The sequence below is a fragment of the Pan paniscus genome, chromosome 19 (genome assembly GCF_029289425.2).
Source record: "Pan paniscus chromosome 19, NHGRI_mPanPan1-v2.0_pri, whole genome shotgun sequence".
NCBI classification, from domain to species: Eukaryota; Metazoa; Chordata; class Mammalia; order Primates; family Hominidae; genus Pan; species Pan paniscus.
In genome coordinates, this window is record NC_073268.2 from 56,588,170 (window position 1) to 56,604,381 (window position 16,212).

At 41.7% G+C, this 16,212-nt stretch overlaps 1 protein-coding gene and 1 pseudogene across 23 annotated transcripts in view; one reads left to right on the top strand and one right to left on the bottom strand.

Moving 5' to 3' along the window:
* The window catches only part of NCOR1 (nuclear receptor corepressor 1), a 187,594-nt gene that overhangs the window by 169,403 nt on the left and 1,979 nt on the right, over window positions 1-16,212 (top strand). For 21 of the 23 annotated variants that reach the window (XM_055101243.1, XM_055101244.1, XM_055101239.2 and 18 more), the window contains 5 exons: window positions 495-638; window positions 2,394-2,536; window positions 8,976-9,029; window positions 9,812-10,033; window positions 14,589-14,768. In XM_055101243.1, coding sequence (XP_054957218.1) covers window positions 495-638; window positions 2,394-2,536; window positions 8,976-9,029; window positions 9,812-10,033; window positions 14,589-14,768 — 743 coding nt within the window. The remainder of the gene's footprint in view (window positions 1-494; window positions 639-2,393; window positions 2,537-8,975; window positions 9,030-9,811; window positions 10,034-14,588; window positions 14,769-16,212) is intronic. The other 2 variants (XM_034943261.3, XM_055101242.2) reach the window with 1 other exon arrangement.
* LOC129394391 (large ribosomal subunit protein P1-like) lies at window positions 4,400-8,057 on the bottom strand (annotated as a pseudogene).

The following is a 16,212-nucleotide window of genomic DNA, read 5'->3' on the forward strand; positions in this document are numbered from 1 at the left end:
TATAGTGTAACTAGAACCTATGTTGACTCACCTGATAAAACTTCTTGGGTGTCAGTTTAGTACTGAAGTCCTTTACCTTTAACTTGGCGATGAAAGAACTGGTCAGTCGACTCAAAATAGGTGGGAAAACCCTTGAGGTTTCACCTGGACTAAGGAGCCAAGGGTGAGATGGTGTCTGATGTTGAAGGACATGCGGAGCCTCAAGGACGCAGCTTCTGCCACTGCTGCTGCCCGGGCAGCACTGTCTGATGACGTGACTCCTGGATCCATGGCGCGCGCATGGGTCAAGTGGCAGTAACACAGTGGTTTTTTTTGTTGTTGTTTGTTTGTTTTAACTATGTATATAGTGAATACCTGAGGCAACTTTTTTTCTGATAGAAATTGGCAGCTTTTGCTCCTTCTCCTGAATGAAGTCATGAGCTAACAAGTTTCTGTTTAGGTAAGTCCCAGGTTAGCCTATGAAACACAATCTAATATTTCACATATTACAATAGTAGGCCTGGAAAATCCCCAGAGAGGAGTCACGTCTCTTCGGAGCCCTACGAGCCCATCTCCCCACCCCAGGTTCCGGTTGTGCATGAGAAACAGGACAGCTTGCTGCTCTTGTCTCAGAGGGGCGCAGAGCCTGCAGAGCAGAGGTAAGTGTGCTTCCTAGCGACAGCAACCATTCACGGCGTGGGTGCTCATGCTTTAACATTTCCTTCAGTTGTTGCCGTTTTTCTCAGAACTTTGGGCTTTTATGTCTGGATGGCATTCTCAGAGGATCATTTGTCTCTTTTCCTACTCATCTAATGCTAGTGTATTTTAGCAAAAAGAAAATATTTATAATATCATATTTAAATAGGTTAGAAAATATTTGTTCATTATTCTTGAAATTAAATCTTTCTAGATTTTTTTTTTAATGTTTTTGTCTAGGGGAAAGGGTCATCCATTGATTCAGCCAACATTTGAATGCTTACTGTATACCAAGCACTGTGGACTCTGAATAGATTTAATCTTACCTATTTCTAACCCTGACCCCAACCCTATTAATTATTAAATTATCCCCATTTGACTAGATGCCTTTGAGTTGGCTCCTTTCCAGTCAATCTCCATAACTCCACCTGAGTGATTTGTCTAAAACTCATGCAGAATCCAGCACCCAGTCTTTAGCATGGCATCTGAGTTCCTGGCATGACCAGGTGTATGCTGCGCATTCAGCTTCACTTCCCTCTGCATCATCCCTACACTGGAATCTCTGTCCAAATCATGTTGCTTATTGTTCCCTGAATTCCTTTCTGTCCATAGTCGTGCAGTTTGCCTAGTGCTGAACCCTCCACTGATGCGCTGAAAGCCAGACATGTCACTTGCTCATGGTCGTACTGATACTAATGGGGAAGGGCCAGTTTTAAACGAAGGTCTTTCTAACTCCAAATTGCTAGTGCCTTTCTTACAAAGTGTTGCTATTAATTTATTGCATTTATTCTTAGGGAGCTAAACAGATATTGCTACTTTTCAATGAAATGAAGAAAATCCATTTTTGGAGAGGGAGTGATGTTCAATTTAATTATACATTTACATCTTTCCCCCTATGTTTATGAGTGTTTTGAGGACAGGGACCATGTCTTATTCCTGTTCCTATCACCTTAATTGTCTTTCCTGGCATAGAGTACGTGTTCTTGTGTTTGAATGATGACTGAATCCACATGATTGGATTAGGTTTTCAATAACCTATATTCTCTGTTCTCATCTCTGGCTCTAGGTAGATCCTTGGTGGCCTGGAGTTTTTAGGGAAACCTTGTTTTTTTTTAAATGTGTTAGTATAGGAAGCTGCCAATAAAGTATGAAACTCTTTATATTAAACTCAGCTCATTTGTTAGGTTGCTTGAAATGATTGTAACAAATAGGCAGTTTTATTCCTATACTGTTGTGTTCCAGTCCAGCTGTTGATTGCTTAGATATGAGTTCTTGCTATTTTGTAGTCAAGCATGCTATTAGTTTTAATTTTAGTGTACTTAAAACTAATTCTAGTAAAATTGTTCCCAGTTTAGGTGGTAACCATTAATATATCAGTGTTTGTGCTGTTAAGGAGAGAGCATCATGATAAGCTGTTTCTGAGTTTTCCTATTAATATTCATTTACTGCTTCTTCATTCCTTCCTAAGAATTTCTGCTCTAGATTATCTCCATTCTAATTCTAATTTTATGATTTCATTTTGAGAGCTAAATCATTTGTCCTCAAATGATGTACTAAGTGGTTTATGATTACATACTGTTTCTTAGGGCTGTAACCACAAACACAGGATGAGGAGGCAGTAGTTTTCTAAGTACTCTCTGACTGTTGTTATCATTGATAGGAATGTCCCCAGGATTAGGAGTATGTGGTTGTAATATACTTAACTTTGGCCCTAACAGGAATGATGCCCGCTCACCAGGGAGTATAAGCTACTTGCCTTCATTCTTCACCAAGCTTGAAAATACATCACCCATGGTTAAATCAAAGAAGCAGGAGATTTTTCGTAAGTTGAACTCCTCTGGTGGAGGTGACTCTGATATGGGTAAGTGGGATTTCTTTCATGAACCCCAAATAAAACATGCATTAATAATGATATCTCCAGTGTTGCCTCTCCTATAATGCTTGAGTTTGAAGGCTCTTTACAGGACATCTGTCCAACACATCTGATCCTAGAGTTCCTTCTCAAGTGTCTGCCAGCCCATGAAGAGTTCTAATTAGGAAGCAGGAGTTCCCTCCTTTCTGAAGCTGTGTCTTTGAAGAAATGCTGTGTCTAGGTTACTTTTCTTTATGTAGGACTGGATTAACTCTCCATAGTTTATTTTTCTTTCTCCCCTACCCATCAGTCTTCATTTTGTCCATTTGGGCCTATCCCCACATAACATCTCCTCAGATATTTGAAGACGTGTCTTTCAGGAGTCCTCTCAATCAGTGTCCCCAGTTTCATCAGCTGTGGGTCACATGTCCTCATTCTTAGTACCCCTACCATCTCAGTTATTCTCCACCAAAAACATTTAACCTAGCCTTTCACTAGGTTTCGAGTAATACAAAATAGAGTAGTATAATATGATCTATGCTAAATTCATCATTTTTAAAGTAGCCTAAGACTATTAGCTGTTTTGTTGGCAGCCTATACACGGTTATGAAGTGCACTGTTAAGTACTTAGTATGAACGTTGATGTCAAGGTCTTGGGCTACTTTTAATTCACGCCTTGCCCTCGCTCTACTTTTACAGTAACTAGCTCCAAGTATAGGACAAGTCCAAGTCCGTCTGTGCTTGCTCCAGTCCAGCTACTTTTTCTGCCCTACCAGTGTCTTTGTGGACTTGAGTTGATTCATTCACTATTCATATGCAACTCTGATAAACTCACCGTGTAAAAATAAAACATTGGCCTGGAATCTCAACACTTTGGGAGGCCAAGGCGGGAGGATTGATTGGGCCCAGGAGTTCGAGATTAGCCTGGATAACACAGGGAGACCCCATCTCTACAAAATATAAAAAATTAGCTGGGCACAGTGGTATACATCCCTGTAGTCCTATTTACATGGGAAGCTGAGGTGGGAGGATCGCTTGAGCCTGGGAGGTTGAGGCTACAGTGAGCTACGATCGCATCACTGCACTGCAGCCTAAGCCAGAGTGAGATGTCTCAAGAAAAAAAAAAAATTTTTTTTTAATTGTCTGGGTGTGGTGGCTCACGCCTGTAATCCCAGCACTTTGCGAGGCCAAGATGGGTTGATCACCTGAGATCAAGAGTTTGAGGCCAGCCTGGGCAAGATGGTGAAACCCTGTCTCTACTAAAAATATAAACAGCTGGTCATGGTGGCATGTGCCTGTAATCCCAGCTACTCAGGAGGCTGAAGCATGAGAATCATTTGAACCTGGGAGGCAGAGGTTGCAGTGAGCCAAGATTGTGCCACTGCATTCCAGCCTGGGCAACAAAGTGAGTCTCTGTCTCAAAAAATAATAAATAAATAAAATAAAAATATAAAATCAGTAATAATGGTAGCAAAAGATTATCTAGCGTACTGTGTGGTAGGCTCTGTTCTAAGCATGTGTAGATATAATCTCATTTAATCCTCACAACAACCCTACATATTACAATTATCTCCATTTTGTAGATGAGGAAACAGACTCATGTTTAAGAGTTGGCACAGGTTACATATCTAGTAAGTAATGAGGCTGCAGTTCAAACCCAGGCATTCCAACTCCAGAGTCCATGTTGCTAATGATGGACCAACTGGCTTCTAACAGTTCCATACTCATAGCATCTTAGCCAGATTGTTGGTAAATACTCTAGCTAATGTTCTGTGGCAGAACCTTTCCTCTGGGTTGATATGCAAGTATTAATCAGAACCTCCTCGTGCTCTCTCAGCACTCACTTGTACTATTCCCCCGGTCTTATCAGTCTTTTCCTCAGTCCCCTTGATAGAGAGACTTTGGGTAGACCATAGTCTGGTTTATTCTTTTTTTTTTTTTTTTTTTCTTAAGTTCAGCTTTGTATTGAACACGTTATAAGAAATTTAGTCAAAACAACCAAAGCCCATGTCATCATCAGACTCCTCAGATTCTTCTTTGTTTGCTTCCACTTTCTTCTCAGCTGGAGCAGCAGCAGTGGAGCGGGCAGGATCCCACTGGTGCAGCACCAGCTGCTGGAGCAGGTCCACCAGCCCCTACATTGTAGATGAGGCTCCCAATGTTGACATTGGCCAGGGCCATTGCAAACAAGCTGGACCAAAAAGGTTCAACATTTACACCAGCTGCTTTAACGAGGGCATTGATCTTATCCTCCGTGATGGTCACCTCATTGTCATGCAGAGTGAGGGCTGAGTAGATGCAGGCGAGCTCGGAGACAGAGGACATGGTATGGGCAAGTGTGGGGCTGGCACTGCCGGACGTGGTGGTAGTTGCCGGCTGAAGTGAGGGCCTCATCCCAACGTGGCCTTAGCTTCCTTGGAAGGACCAAGCACTGTGGTGGCAGCTGAGGAAAGGACGATCTGCTTTATTTCTGTGATCTACCATCTACTAGTCTCCTGATCCTGTCAAAAGAAAGGAAAGTGGGGGCCTTGCACTGTGAACTGCCTGGTGGATGTTTATTTAGATCTGTGTCACTCTTGTGATTAATAAATGTTGAACACCAAGGAAAAAAGGATGAGCCAGTGTCACCACTGTTTCTGAACTTGTCCTCGCTCTTAATTACTAGGTTCTGTTTAGGTGGCAACAAAATAAAAGACAAATATTTTAGAATGCTGACCAGAATTGTTATCAGGCTTACAGATAGCCTTTCTTTCTTTCTTTTTTTTTTTTTTTTTGAGATGGAGTCTTACTCTGTGGCCCAGGCTGGAGTGCAGTGGCACAATCTCGGCTCACCGCAACCTCCGCCTCCCGGGTTCAAGTGTTTCTCCTGGGCCAGCCTCCCGAGTAGCTGGGATTACAGGCACCCGCCACCATATCCGGCTAATTTTGTATTTTTAGTACAGACGGGGTTTATCCATGTTGGCCAGGCTGGTCTCGAACTCCTGACCTCAGGTGATCCACCCACCTCAGCCTCCCAAAGTGTTGGGATTACAGGCGTGAGCCACTGTATCCAGCCACCTTTTCAAAAAATATTGTTATTACTATTTTCTGTCTCCAGTCTTCAACAGTTTAACCTATTATTTACAGCTCCTCAAGTGTCACCAACAAAAATATACTCTCATTTTCAATTTCTCTCGGCACTCAGAGATGAATCTGTGTGAGCACGGAGAGCTAGAGATCTCAGAGCAGCCAGGAACTGAGATGCAAATCATTTCACCTTTGTGTGGTCTGCTCATTCTGTAGTCTTTGTCTTACCCTTAAAGTGGGAAACTCTTTGACAGGGAAATGCCATGTTTGAACTGAAGAAGCCTACTTTATAGTTTTTTCTCTCTTGCCTAATGTTTTGAGTAGCGTACTATGTTGGGTGTTTTAGTATGCCAGATGGTCTCTATTCTCTGAAGCTGTATGATGAAACAAGTACCTAACTTTAACAGGAGATAATTAATGTCTTAAGGGAAGTACTAACAGAATTGCTTTAGAGTCTGGGATTTTTTTTTATTGCAAGAACTATTTTTCATGGTGGAAAGGAGAATTTATATTAAAGAACCAGTGGGCTCCTGGGCCCACCATGGCACATTTAGCCTTCACTGGGAAGTAGAACTAAATGAAAGCCATCAGCAGCCAACACAGCTTCACTTCAGCTCATTGTATCTGAATCCAGTGTTCCCAAGGATATCAGTGACTTTATTTTTTTGAAAACTGTAATGCTTTAAAACTTACTTTATTGGATCTCTTTGCAGCTTTTGACACAGTGAACCACTTTCCTTTCCTGAAATGCTTTCCTCTCTTGGCTTTCTGATGCCATGTTCTCCTGTTTCTTCTCTACTTCTCTGGCCACTTCTGTCTCCTTAGAAGCTCAGTCTTGCTTTGCCTGGCCCTTGATTGTTAGTTTTCCCCAGGGCTCACTTCTTAGCCCCTTTCTCCTCATGCCTTATAATCTGAGTCATCTCATCTACTCTGGGGAGTTGAATGGTCGCTTGTATGCTGAAAACTCCCAAATTTGTATCTGTAGTCCAGCTTTTCCTGCTAAGCTCCACTTACATATCTTTGCAGACCTCATTACTTCTTGACTAACTTACTGGCTCCTTAAATATCTAAAATTGAATTCATGTTCTACCTCCCCATACAAAAAGTTCCTCCTCCTTCCCTACCACAGTTAACAGTTACCATTACTCTGGCCATTACTATCCTGGTCTCTCTGCCTCCTGATGGGAGTCAGCTCCCCCTGTCAAGTTGGCCTCCACAGTGGCTTTCACATGTCTACCTTCCATTCTGCTAATTTCTGAGCAGTTACCACATTCTTGCTCAACAGTAGGTACCAGTCACCTGGATTGCTTATTAAATAGTTAAATTATGGAGCCCCAGGAATGTAGAAAATTTACTAAGCTACCCAGGTGATTCTAATTTGTATGGCCTCAGCAAGTACCACACTGCACTGTAAGCTCCATTAGCAAAGGAAGGGGTATCCTGCAAGTGCAGTATCTAAGGATTATCATTGGTTAACTTATAGGAAATTGTCTTCATCTGACCATTTTTGATCAATAAGGTAATCTTAACAATTCAGTCAAATAACTGCTCAATTAAATATCTATCAAATGAATGAATGACACCTATTCCACACACTTCATGATAACAGGGCTCTGCTGTTTCAGGCTCAATTTATTTACCTTGTCACCTGGCCCATAAGTAAGAAGACTATCATCCATGGCCATTGTTTTCTAGTTCTTCTGAGGACTTTTCTCCTCTCTTTGTCAGTTTAAAGCCTCCCTAATCAACCAAGTTTGTTTCTAGGCACATGCACTCTTCCCTCCTCTCATGTGCTCAGCCCTTGGGTAAGAGTCCATCCTTCTGTGGTCTCATTAGAAATTTCACATTCTGGCCGGGCACGGTGGCTCACACCTGTAATCCCAGCACTTTGGGAGGCTGAGGCGGGCATATCGAGGTCAGGAGATCAAGACCATCCTGGCTAACACGGTGAAATCCCATCTCTACTAAAAATGTAAAAAATTAGCCAGGCATAGTGGCGGGCGCCTGTAGTCCCAGCTACTCGGGAGGCTGAGGCAGGAGAATGGCGTGAACCTGGGAGGCAGAGCTTGCAGTGAGCCAAGATCGCGCCGCTGCACTCCAGCCTGGGCGGCAGAGTGAGACTCCGTCTTAAAAATAAATAAATTAATAAATTAATTAATTTCACATTCTGGCTGAGCACAGTGGCCCATGCCTGTAATCCCAGCACTTTAGGAGGCTGAGGTGGGTAGATCACCTGAGGTCAGGAGTTCGAGACCAGCCTGGCCAAAATGGTGAAACTCCGTCTCTACTAAAAATACAAAAATTAGCTGGGCATGGTGGCGGGGGGCCTATAATCCCAGCTGCTCGGGAGGCTGAGGCAGGAGAACTGCTTGAACCCAGGAGGCAGAGGTTGCAGTGAGCCTAGATCACGCCATTGCACTCCAGCCTGGGTGACAAGAATAAAACACCACCATTTCAAAGGAAAAAAAAAGAACTTTCACATTCTTTGGGACACATCATTTGGCTACCCACTTGCTTTCTGCATTCTTTTTTTCTCTTTAAAATTCTTAGCGTCAAGTTGGGAATGACGGAAACACCAATTTATGTCCCAAATTCTTCCCCTTTCTGGCACACTGCTTTATTATAGGCGGTTCCCAGGTCTTATGCTGTTATCATTCAAACTGCAGATTACAAGTTGCACAGTCAGCAGGAATGAAAAGGATCAACAGAGTCTTTTGTTTTTTCCAGCAAATATCCTGAGTTTCCAGTTAGCCATGCAGGGAAACACAGTCATTTTCATAGTATTCACTGTGGTGGCTTTCCTCTGGATCACATCCCAGGCTGCCTCAAACCTGTTGGTACTTGTGGCGGTCATCCCAGAGTCCAAGGTTTCTTCTTCGTCAGAAAGCCTTGGTTCCTGTTCTGAGAACAGCATTTTCCTATTTGTTTTTCTCCAGCAGTGCAAAGTTCCTTTCCCTTTTCTGGGTTACACTGCTTCTTTATTTATTATTTATTTATTTATTTTGGTAAACAGATGGGAAAGTCTCACTGTGTTGCCCAGGCTGGCCTCAAATTCCTATGCTCAAGCAGTCCTACCGCCTCAGCCTGCTGAGTAGCTGGGGGACTAGGAGTGCACCACTGCACACAGCTTATTGCTTTTCTTTTGATGTTCCTACCTTACCTATTTCCTGATTTCCCTTTAAAAATAGCCTGGGCAACAGAGTGAGACCCTGTCTCAAGAAAAAAAAGTACTTCCATTTTATCTTCACTTAATGGGTGAGAAATAAAGGTTGAGATCATGGAAAATAAAAAGATTAATTTTATTATAGGAATTTTTTGAGACTTTAGTTTGGTATATATGATTATCACATCTTAATTAACTTGAATGTTTGCTTAAATATAGCAGCTGCTCAGCCAGGAACTGAGATCTTTAATCTGCCAGCAGTTACTACGTCAGGTAAGATTGAAAAGACATTATTTATCAATACAAAATTGGCACAGCAGTAGTCAGTCCAACAAATATGTACTGAGTACCAACTGTATACCAGGGGAGTGACTGCTCTAATATGGAAAAATGAATAAATAATTAAGGAAGGTTTACCTAGTAGCACAGAAAGGAACTGAGATCCAGTAAATACCTATTGAAAATATAAATGAACAAAAAGAATGAAACTATTAAAGAACACTGTCAAAACTAGGGAACTGAGAAAATTGTTGAGTAACTTTAATAGAAGTGTGGGTGACTGATTCACTTGGGAAACAAATTTCCTTAAGGAGTTATCTGTGGATTAAGATGGTCTCTGGGCTGGGCGCGGTGGCTCACGCCTGTAATCCCAGCACTTTGGGAGGCCAAGGCGGGCAGATCACCTGAGGTTGGGAATTCGAGATCAGCCTGACCAATATGGTGAAACCCCATCTCCTAAAAATACAAAAAATTAGCCCAGTGTGGTGGTGGGTACCTGTAGTCCCAGCTACTTGGGAGACTGAGGTAGGACAATCCCTTGAATCTGGGAGGCGGAGGTTGCAGTGAGCCAAGATCGCGCCACTGCACTCCAGCCTGGGCGCGACAGAGAGAGACTCTGTCTCCAAAAAAAAAAGGTCTCTGTGTGGTGGGTCCTGGTATTGTTCTAGGTCACTTGCCAAGTGCTGTGTGTATTCAGTGGGCTGATGGGGCAATGCATGTTTGTTTCCTGATTGGCCTTTCAGAAATAAGTGGAAATGTTTTTGATTCTCTTTCAGGCTCAGTTAGCTCTAGAGGCCATTCTTTTGCTGATCCTGCCAGTAATCTTGGGCTGGAAGACATTATCAGGAAGGCTCTCATGGGAAGCTTTGATGACAAAGTTGAGGATCATGGAGTTGTCATGTCCCAGCCTATGGGAGTAGTGCCTGGTACTGCCAACACCTCAGTTGTGACCAGTGGTGAGACACGAAGAGAGGAAGGGGACCCATCACCTCATTCAGGTACAGCTTTCATTTTAGTGCTTTTCTGCTGCTTTTCCCCAAAAAAGCCAGTTTATTTCCCAAATTCTGATGCATCACTAAGACATTTCATTTATGTCTTTATGTGCTCAGAGTCACCTCTTAGGGTTCCCGTTACTTAAAAAAGGTTTTTAAAAACCTACCCAGACATTATAATATGAACAGAAATAAAATGGAAGAAAATTTTTACCCAAAGTGTCACCCTCCTGGGATGTCCATTTTTTATTTGTTTGCACCTAGTCCTCATCTATACATACTACATTGTAATTGTAACACAAATATAATGTTTTTGAATAAAAGTGATTTAACTGTAAAAATTAGGCTCAGTAGAAAAGAAACATAAGCCAGCCAGGTGCGGTGGTTCACGCCTGTAATCCCAGCACTTTGGGGGGGCGGAGGCGGGCGGATCACAAGGTCAAGAGATCGAGACCGTCCTGGCCAACATGGTGAAACCCCATCTCTACTAAAAATACAAAAATTAGCTGCGCATGATGGCGTGTGCCTGTAATCCCAGGTACTCAGGAGGCTGAGGCAGGAGAATTGCTTGAACCTGAGAGGCGGAGGTTGCTGTGAGCTGAGATCACGCCACTGCACTCCAGCCTGGAAACAGAGTGAGACTCCATCTCAAAATACATACATACATACACATACGCGCGCGCGCGCGCGCACACACACACACACACACACACAAAATAAAATAATCGTAAGCCATAAAAAAAGAGTAGGAAAAAAGGTGTAATCATAGCACTTTGGGAGGGTAAGTTGGGTGGATCACTTGAGCTCAGGAGTTTGAGACCAGCCTGGGCAACATGATGAAAACCCTGTCTCTACAAAAATTACAAAAATTAGCTGGGTGTGGTGGCTCACGCTGTAGTCCCAGTTACTTGTGGGGGCTGAGGTGGGAAGATCACTTGAGCCCAGGAGGCAGAGGTTGCAGTGAGCTGCAATTGCACCACTGCACTCCAGCCCAGGTGACAAAGTGAGACCCTGTCTCAAAAAAGGAAAAAAAAAAAAGAGTAGGAAAAAGAGAAGAAAAAGAAACAGTTCTTCAGATCACATCATCTGGAATGCTAATGCTTGTATCTGATAAGCATTGTTTCAGACATGTCTCTGGATAGCCAGATAAGAGTTGCTAGAATGAGATTTTATACATTCTGTTAAAAACAAGCACACAAAAAAACCATAATAATCCTAAGCTTTAATCTTACAACCTTTTTCTTAATATTTTGAGAATATCTCTTGTGCTTAAAATTACCTGAAGTTCAGCAGTATTTCTGTTTTAGTTTAGATTTATTTTCCTGTTATCTTCAAGCAAAAGATCTATCTCACTATGGTTAAGAAAAAGATTAAAGAGATTAGAGGTCTTAAAAAAAAAAACTATACATGTTAACTTTAAGACCTTATCAGTGTACTTCCTCCTCTGAAAAATGAGCATCGTCTTCCCCTTTCTGTTCTTACCTTCCAATTTTTATTGGCTTTAAGTGTGTGTGTTTTAAGGTTATAAGACTGGTGACTTAGTCAATTACAATTGTACTGATTGTATAGGAATTTGGGGCAGTGTGAAATTGTTTTGCTGGGGCTGAGGAAAAAATTTGCTGATGACCTGGGCTCTGATCTCTTCTGAGCTCTTTTTGATGTTTTCTTTTAGAGCACAGTCAGAGGTGTCTCACTTCTGTGAACTTCTGCTGAGTTCATCAGCTACACTGTCTGGAAAAATCACAAGGGCTACCAAAACTCTGCTCAAGTCCTGTAGTAGCATGAAGAAGCTTTGTTCTGCAGTTTTTCCTTTACATATTATTTCTTTGTGTGGTGTATTAATTCCAGTTGGGAAAGGGGGGTTGGTCATTAGTGAAGTATGATTTTTGTCACCCTGCCTTCTTTCTTTAGTAGTTTCTGTACTCTGAGGCCAGTAAAGAAGGCTTGATGTCCCAGAAATTTCAGTTCCTTAATTACCACATTTTAATGGCAGGAGGACGAACCTTGTTTTTTGTTTTGATTGTTACAAGGGAAATTCTGGCTTTCTTTTAAATGCAAGCATACCTTGTTTTATTGTGCTTTTTTTTTTAACTGAAGGTTTGTGGCAACCCTGTGTCAAGCAAGTCTGTCAGCATTATTTTTCTAATAGCATGGGCTCTCCTTTGTGTCTGTGTCATATTTTGGTAATTCTCACAATATTTCAAACTTGTTCATGATTATTATCTCTGTGACGGTGATCAGTGATCTTTGATATTACTATTGTAATTGTTTGGGGGCACCATGAGGAGCGCCTGTATAAGATGGCAAACAACCCATAAAGGTGGTGTGTGTCCTGACTCCTCCACTGACTGGTTGTTCCCTGTCTCTCTCCTCCTCTGGCTTCCTTATTCCCTGACACACAACAATTTTCAAATTCGGCCAATTAACCCTACAATGGCTTCTAAGTGTTCAAGTGAAAAGAAGAATCACTAAGTCTGTCACTTGAAATGAAAAGTTAGAAATGATTAAGCTTAGTGAGAAAGGCATGTTGAAAGCCAAGACAGGCTGAAAGCTAGACCTCATGTGCCAAACAGTTAGCCAAATTGTGAATGCAAAGGAAAAGTTTTTGAAGGAAATCGAAAGTGCTATTCCAGTGAACACACAAATGGTAATAAAGCAAAACAGTGTTTTGCGACACACAGAAGATTCTAGTGGTCTGGATAGAAGACCAAACCAGCCACAACATTCCCTTAAGCCAAAACCTAATCCTAATCCAAGCCCTAACTCTTCAATTCTCTGAAGGCTCAGAGAGGCGAGGAAGCCACAGACGAGAAGGCTGAAGCTAGCAGAGGCCATTCAGAGGTTGAAGAAGCCGTCTCTATAACATAAAAGTGCAAGGTGAGGGAGAAAGTGCTGATGAAGATGTTGCAGCAAGTTACTCAGAAGACCTAGCTAAGATCTTTGATAAAGGTGACTGCATTAAACAACAGATCTTCCATGTAGACAAAACAGCCTTCTACTGGAAGAGTCCAAAACTTCAAAAGACAGGCTGACTCTCTTGTTAGGGTCTAATGCAGGTGGTGACTTTTAAGTTGAAGCCAGTGCTCCTTTACCATTCTGAAAATCCTAGGGCACTTAAGAATTATGCTTGGTCTACTCGCCTGTGCTCTAGAAATGGAACAAAGCCTAGATGACAGCATGTGTTTACAGAATGGCTTGCTGAATATTTTAAGCCCACTGTTCAGACCTACTGCTTAGAAAAAATAATTTTCAATACTGCTCATTAACAATCCACTTAGTCACCCAAGAGCTCTGATGGAAAGGTTCAAGGAGATGAATGTTGTTTTCATGCCTGCTAACACAACATCCATTCTGAAGCCCATGGATCAAGGAATAATTTCTACTTTCAAGTCTTATTATTTAAGAAATACATTTCATAAGGCAATAGCTGCCATACTGATTCCTCTGATGGATTTGAGCAAAGTAAACTGAAAACCTTCTGAAAAGGATTCACCATTTTAGATGCTATTAACGACATTTGTAATTCATGGGAGGAGGTAAGAATATCAACATTAACAGGAGTTTGGAAAAAGATGATTCCAGCTCCCATGGATAACTTGGGAGGGGATCAAGAAGTCAGTGGAGGGAGTCACTGCAGGTGTAGGAGAAATAGCAAGAGAGGCCAGGTATGATGACTCATGCCTGTAATCCCAGCACTTTGGGTGGCTGAGGCAGTAGAATCACTTGAACCCAGGAGTTTGAGACCAACCTGGGCAACATGGTGAGACCCCATCTCTACAAAAATTTTAAAAAGTAGCCGGGTGTGGTGGTGTGTACCTGTGGTCCCAGCCACTTGGGTCTGAGGTGGGAGGATTGCTTGAGCCCAAGAAGTTGAGGCTTTAGTGAGCTGGTAAGCCGTGATTGCGCCACTGCAGTGGAGCCTGGGCAGCAGAGGTGAGACCCTGCCTTAAAAAAAAAAAAAAAAAAAAAGAACAAGAGAACTAGAACTAGTAGTGGAGCCTGAAGATGTAACTGAATTGCTGCAATCTCATGATCAAACTTGAAATGGATGAGGAGTTGCTTCTTAGGGATGAGCAAAGAAAGTGGTTTCTTGAGATTGAATCTGCCCCTGAAGATGCTGTGAACATTGTTGAAATGACAACAAAGGATTTAGAACACTACATTACATAAACCCAGTTAATAAAGAAGGGTTTGAGGGATCAACTCCAATTTTGAAAGTTCTACTGTGGCTAAAATGCTATCATTGCATGCTACAAATAAATCTTTCATGAAAGGAAAAGAAATTGCCACAGCCATCCCAGCCTTCGGCAACCGCCATGCAGATTAGTCAGCAGCCATCAACATGGAGGCAAGACCATCCACCAGCAAAATAATTGTGACTTACTGAACCCTCAGTATCTCTGAGGTATGCCTGTAGTGTTTTATTTCATTGAGTACCAGGATCTGGATTCTTCATGTTACCATTCTGCTTTTTTTTCATTTAGCAATATATAATCATTAGCATTTTGGTAATTTTTGAGAACTTAATATATTAATACTTTAACTTGAATTTCACTTTTAGGAGGAGTTTGCAAACCAAAGCTGATCAGCAAGTCAAACAGCAGGAAATCTAAGTCTCCTATACCTGGGCAAGGCTACTTAGGAACCGAACGGCCCTCTTCAGTCTCCTCTGTACATTCAGAAGGGGATTACCATAGGCAGACGCCAGGGTGGGCCTGGGAAGACAGGCCCTCTTCAACAGGTAAGGATTCTGCTTTAACTTAGAAAATGAGATAGAGCAATAATATCAATGTCTTGGTTATTAGTTCTTCAAAATTCAGCAACTCTTCTAATTTGGAAACCTATATTCCCATTTCTGTATCATTAATATGTTCCACTTTGCCGAATAGAAGTATTTTTTTGAGGGGTCTTGTTCTGTCACCCAGGCTGGAATGCAATGGCATGATCATGGCTCACTGCAGTCTCGACCTCTGAGGCCCAGGTGATCCTCTCACCTGAGCGACCCAAGTAGCTGGGACTACAGGTGTGCACGACCATACCATGCCTGGCTAATTTTTTTCATTTTCATTTTCATTTTTATTTTTTGTAGGGACAAGGTCTCACTACATTGCCCAGGCTGGTCTTGAACTCCTGAACTCATTCCTCCTGCCTTGGCCTCACAAAGTGTTAGTACTACAGGAGTCAACCAATGCACACACCCAGAATAGAAACTGAATGCACATATAACCTGAAACATTTTTAGAATGCAAAGCCTGATTACCATAAACAAAGGAAGAGCTATGAAAAAATAATCTCAACCATTCTCCTCACTTCTGTATTACACTGGTAGCGAACATTTACTATTTGCAAAGCAAATAAGGTGGTTTTAGTTCTTTTAAGAAATGTACCTGAATGTACCCATGCCACTTCTAAGAGAACTTCACCTTTCATATTGGTATTCTTAGAAAAAGTTCTTAGGGAAATACTAAGAAATCAAAATTAGAAATGAGAAGACGAGTTTAAAAAGCCATCATCTAGCTGGGCGCGGTGGCTCATGCCTGTTATCCCAGCATTTTGGGAGGCTGAGGCGGGCAGATCACTTGAGGTCAGAGGTGGGAGAATCACTTGAACCTGGGAGGCGGAAATTGCAGTGAGCTGAGATTGCGCCACTGCACTCCAGCCTGGGCAACAAAAAGAGACTCCATCTTAACAAAAACAAAAAAAGCCATCATCTGTCTGTACCTTCACTACATTTACACAAACTGATGAAAAACAATACTCCAGGATACTTATTATTTTCTATTTTGTGCCTATTTGTAAACTTAATGTATGTAATAACTATGATCACGGTAGCTTTAAAAAGCAACAGACTTTTAAAATAAAACTGGGATATTACGAATTTTAGAGTTTCAGAGAATTATAAGCCATCTTTTCCTTAGGATTAAATACAAATATGTCACTGAAAAAAATCTGAAATGTGCCCTTCCCTGTAAGATATATATAAATTATATCAGGCTTTTGCATTATAAAACTCATGTCACATGCAAAGTGGTTGTTTTGAGTTTGAAAGCTTACAGCCCAGACCAGTGGTTGCTGCTTCTCAAATCTCTCTTAGGGAAGAATTAATTAGGCCATACATGAGATTTATTATTTGATGAAATGGTTATGTTTTATGTTTTTGGGTTTTCTTTTCTTTCTTTTTTTTT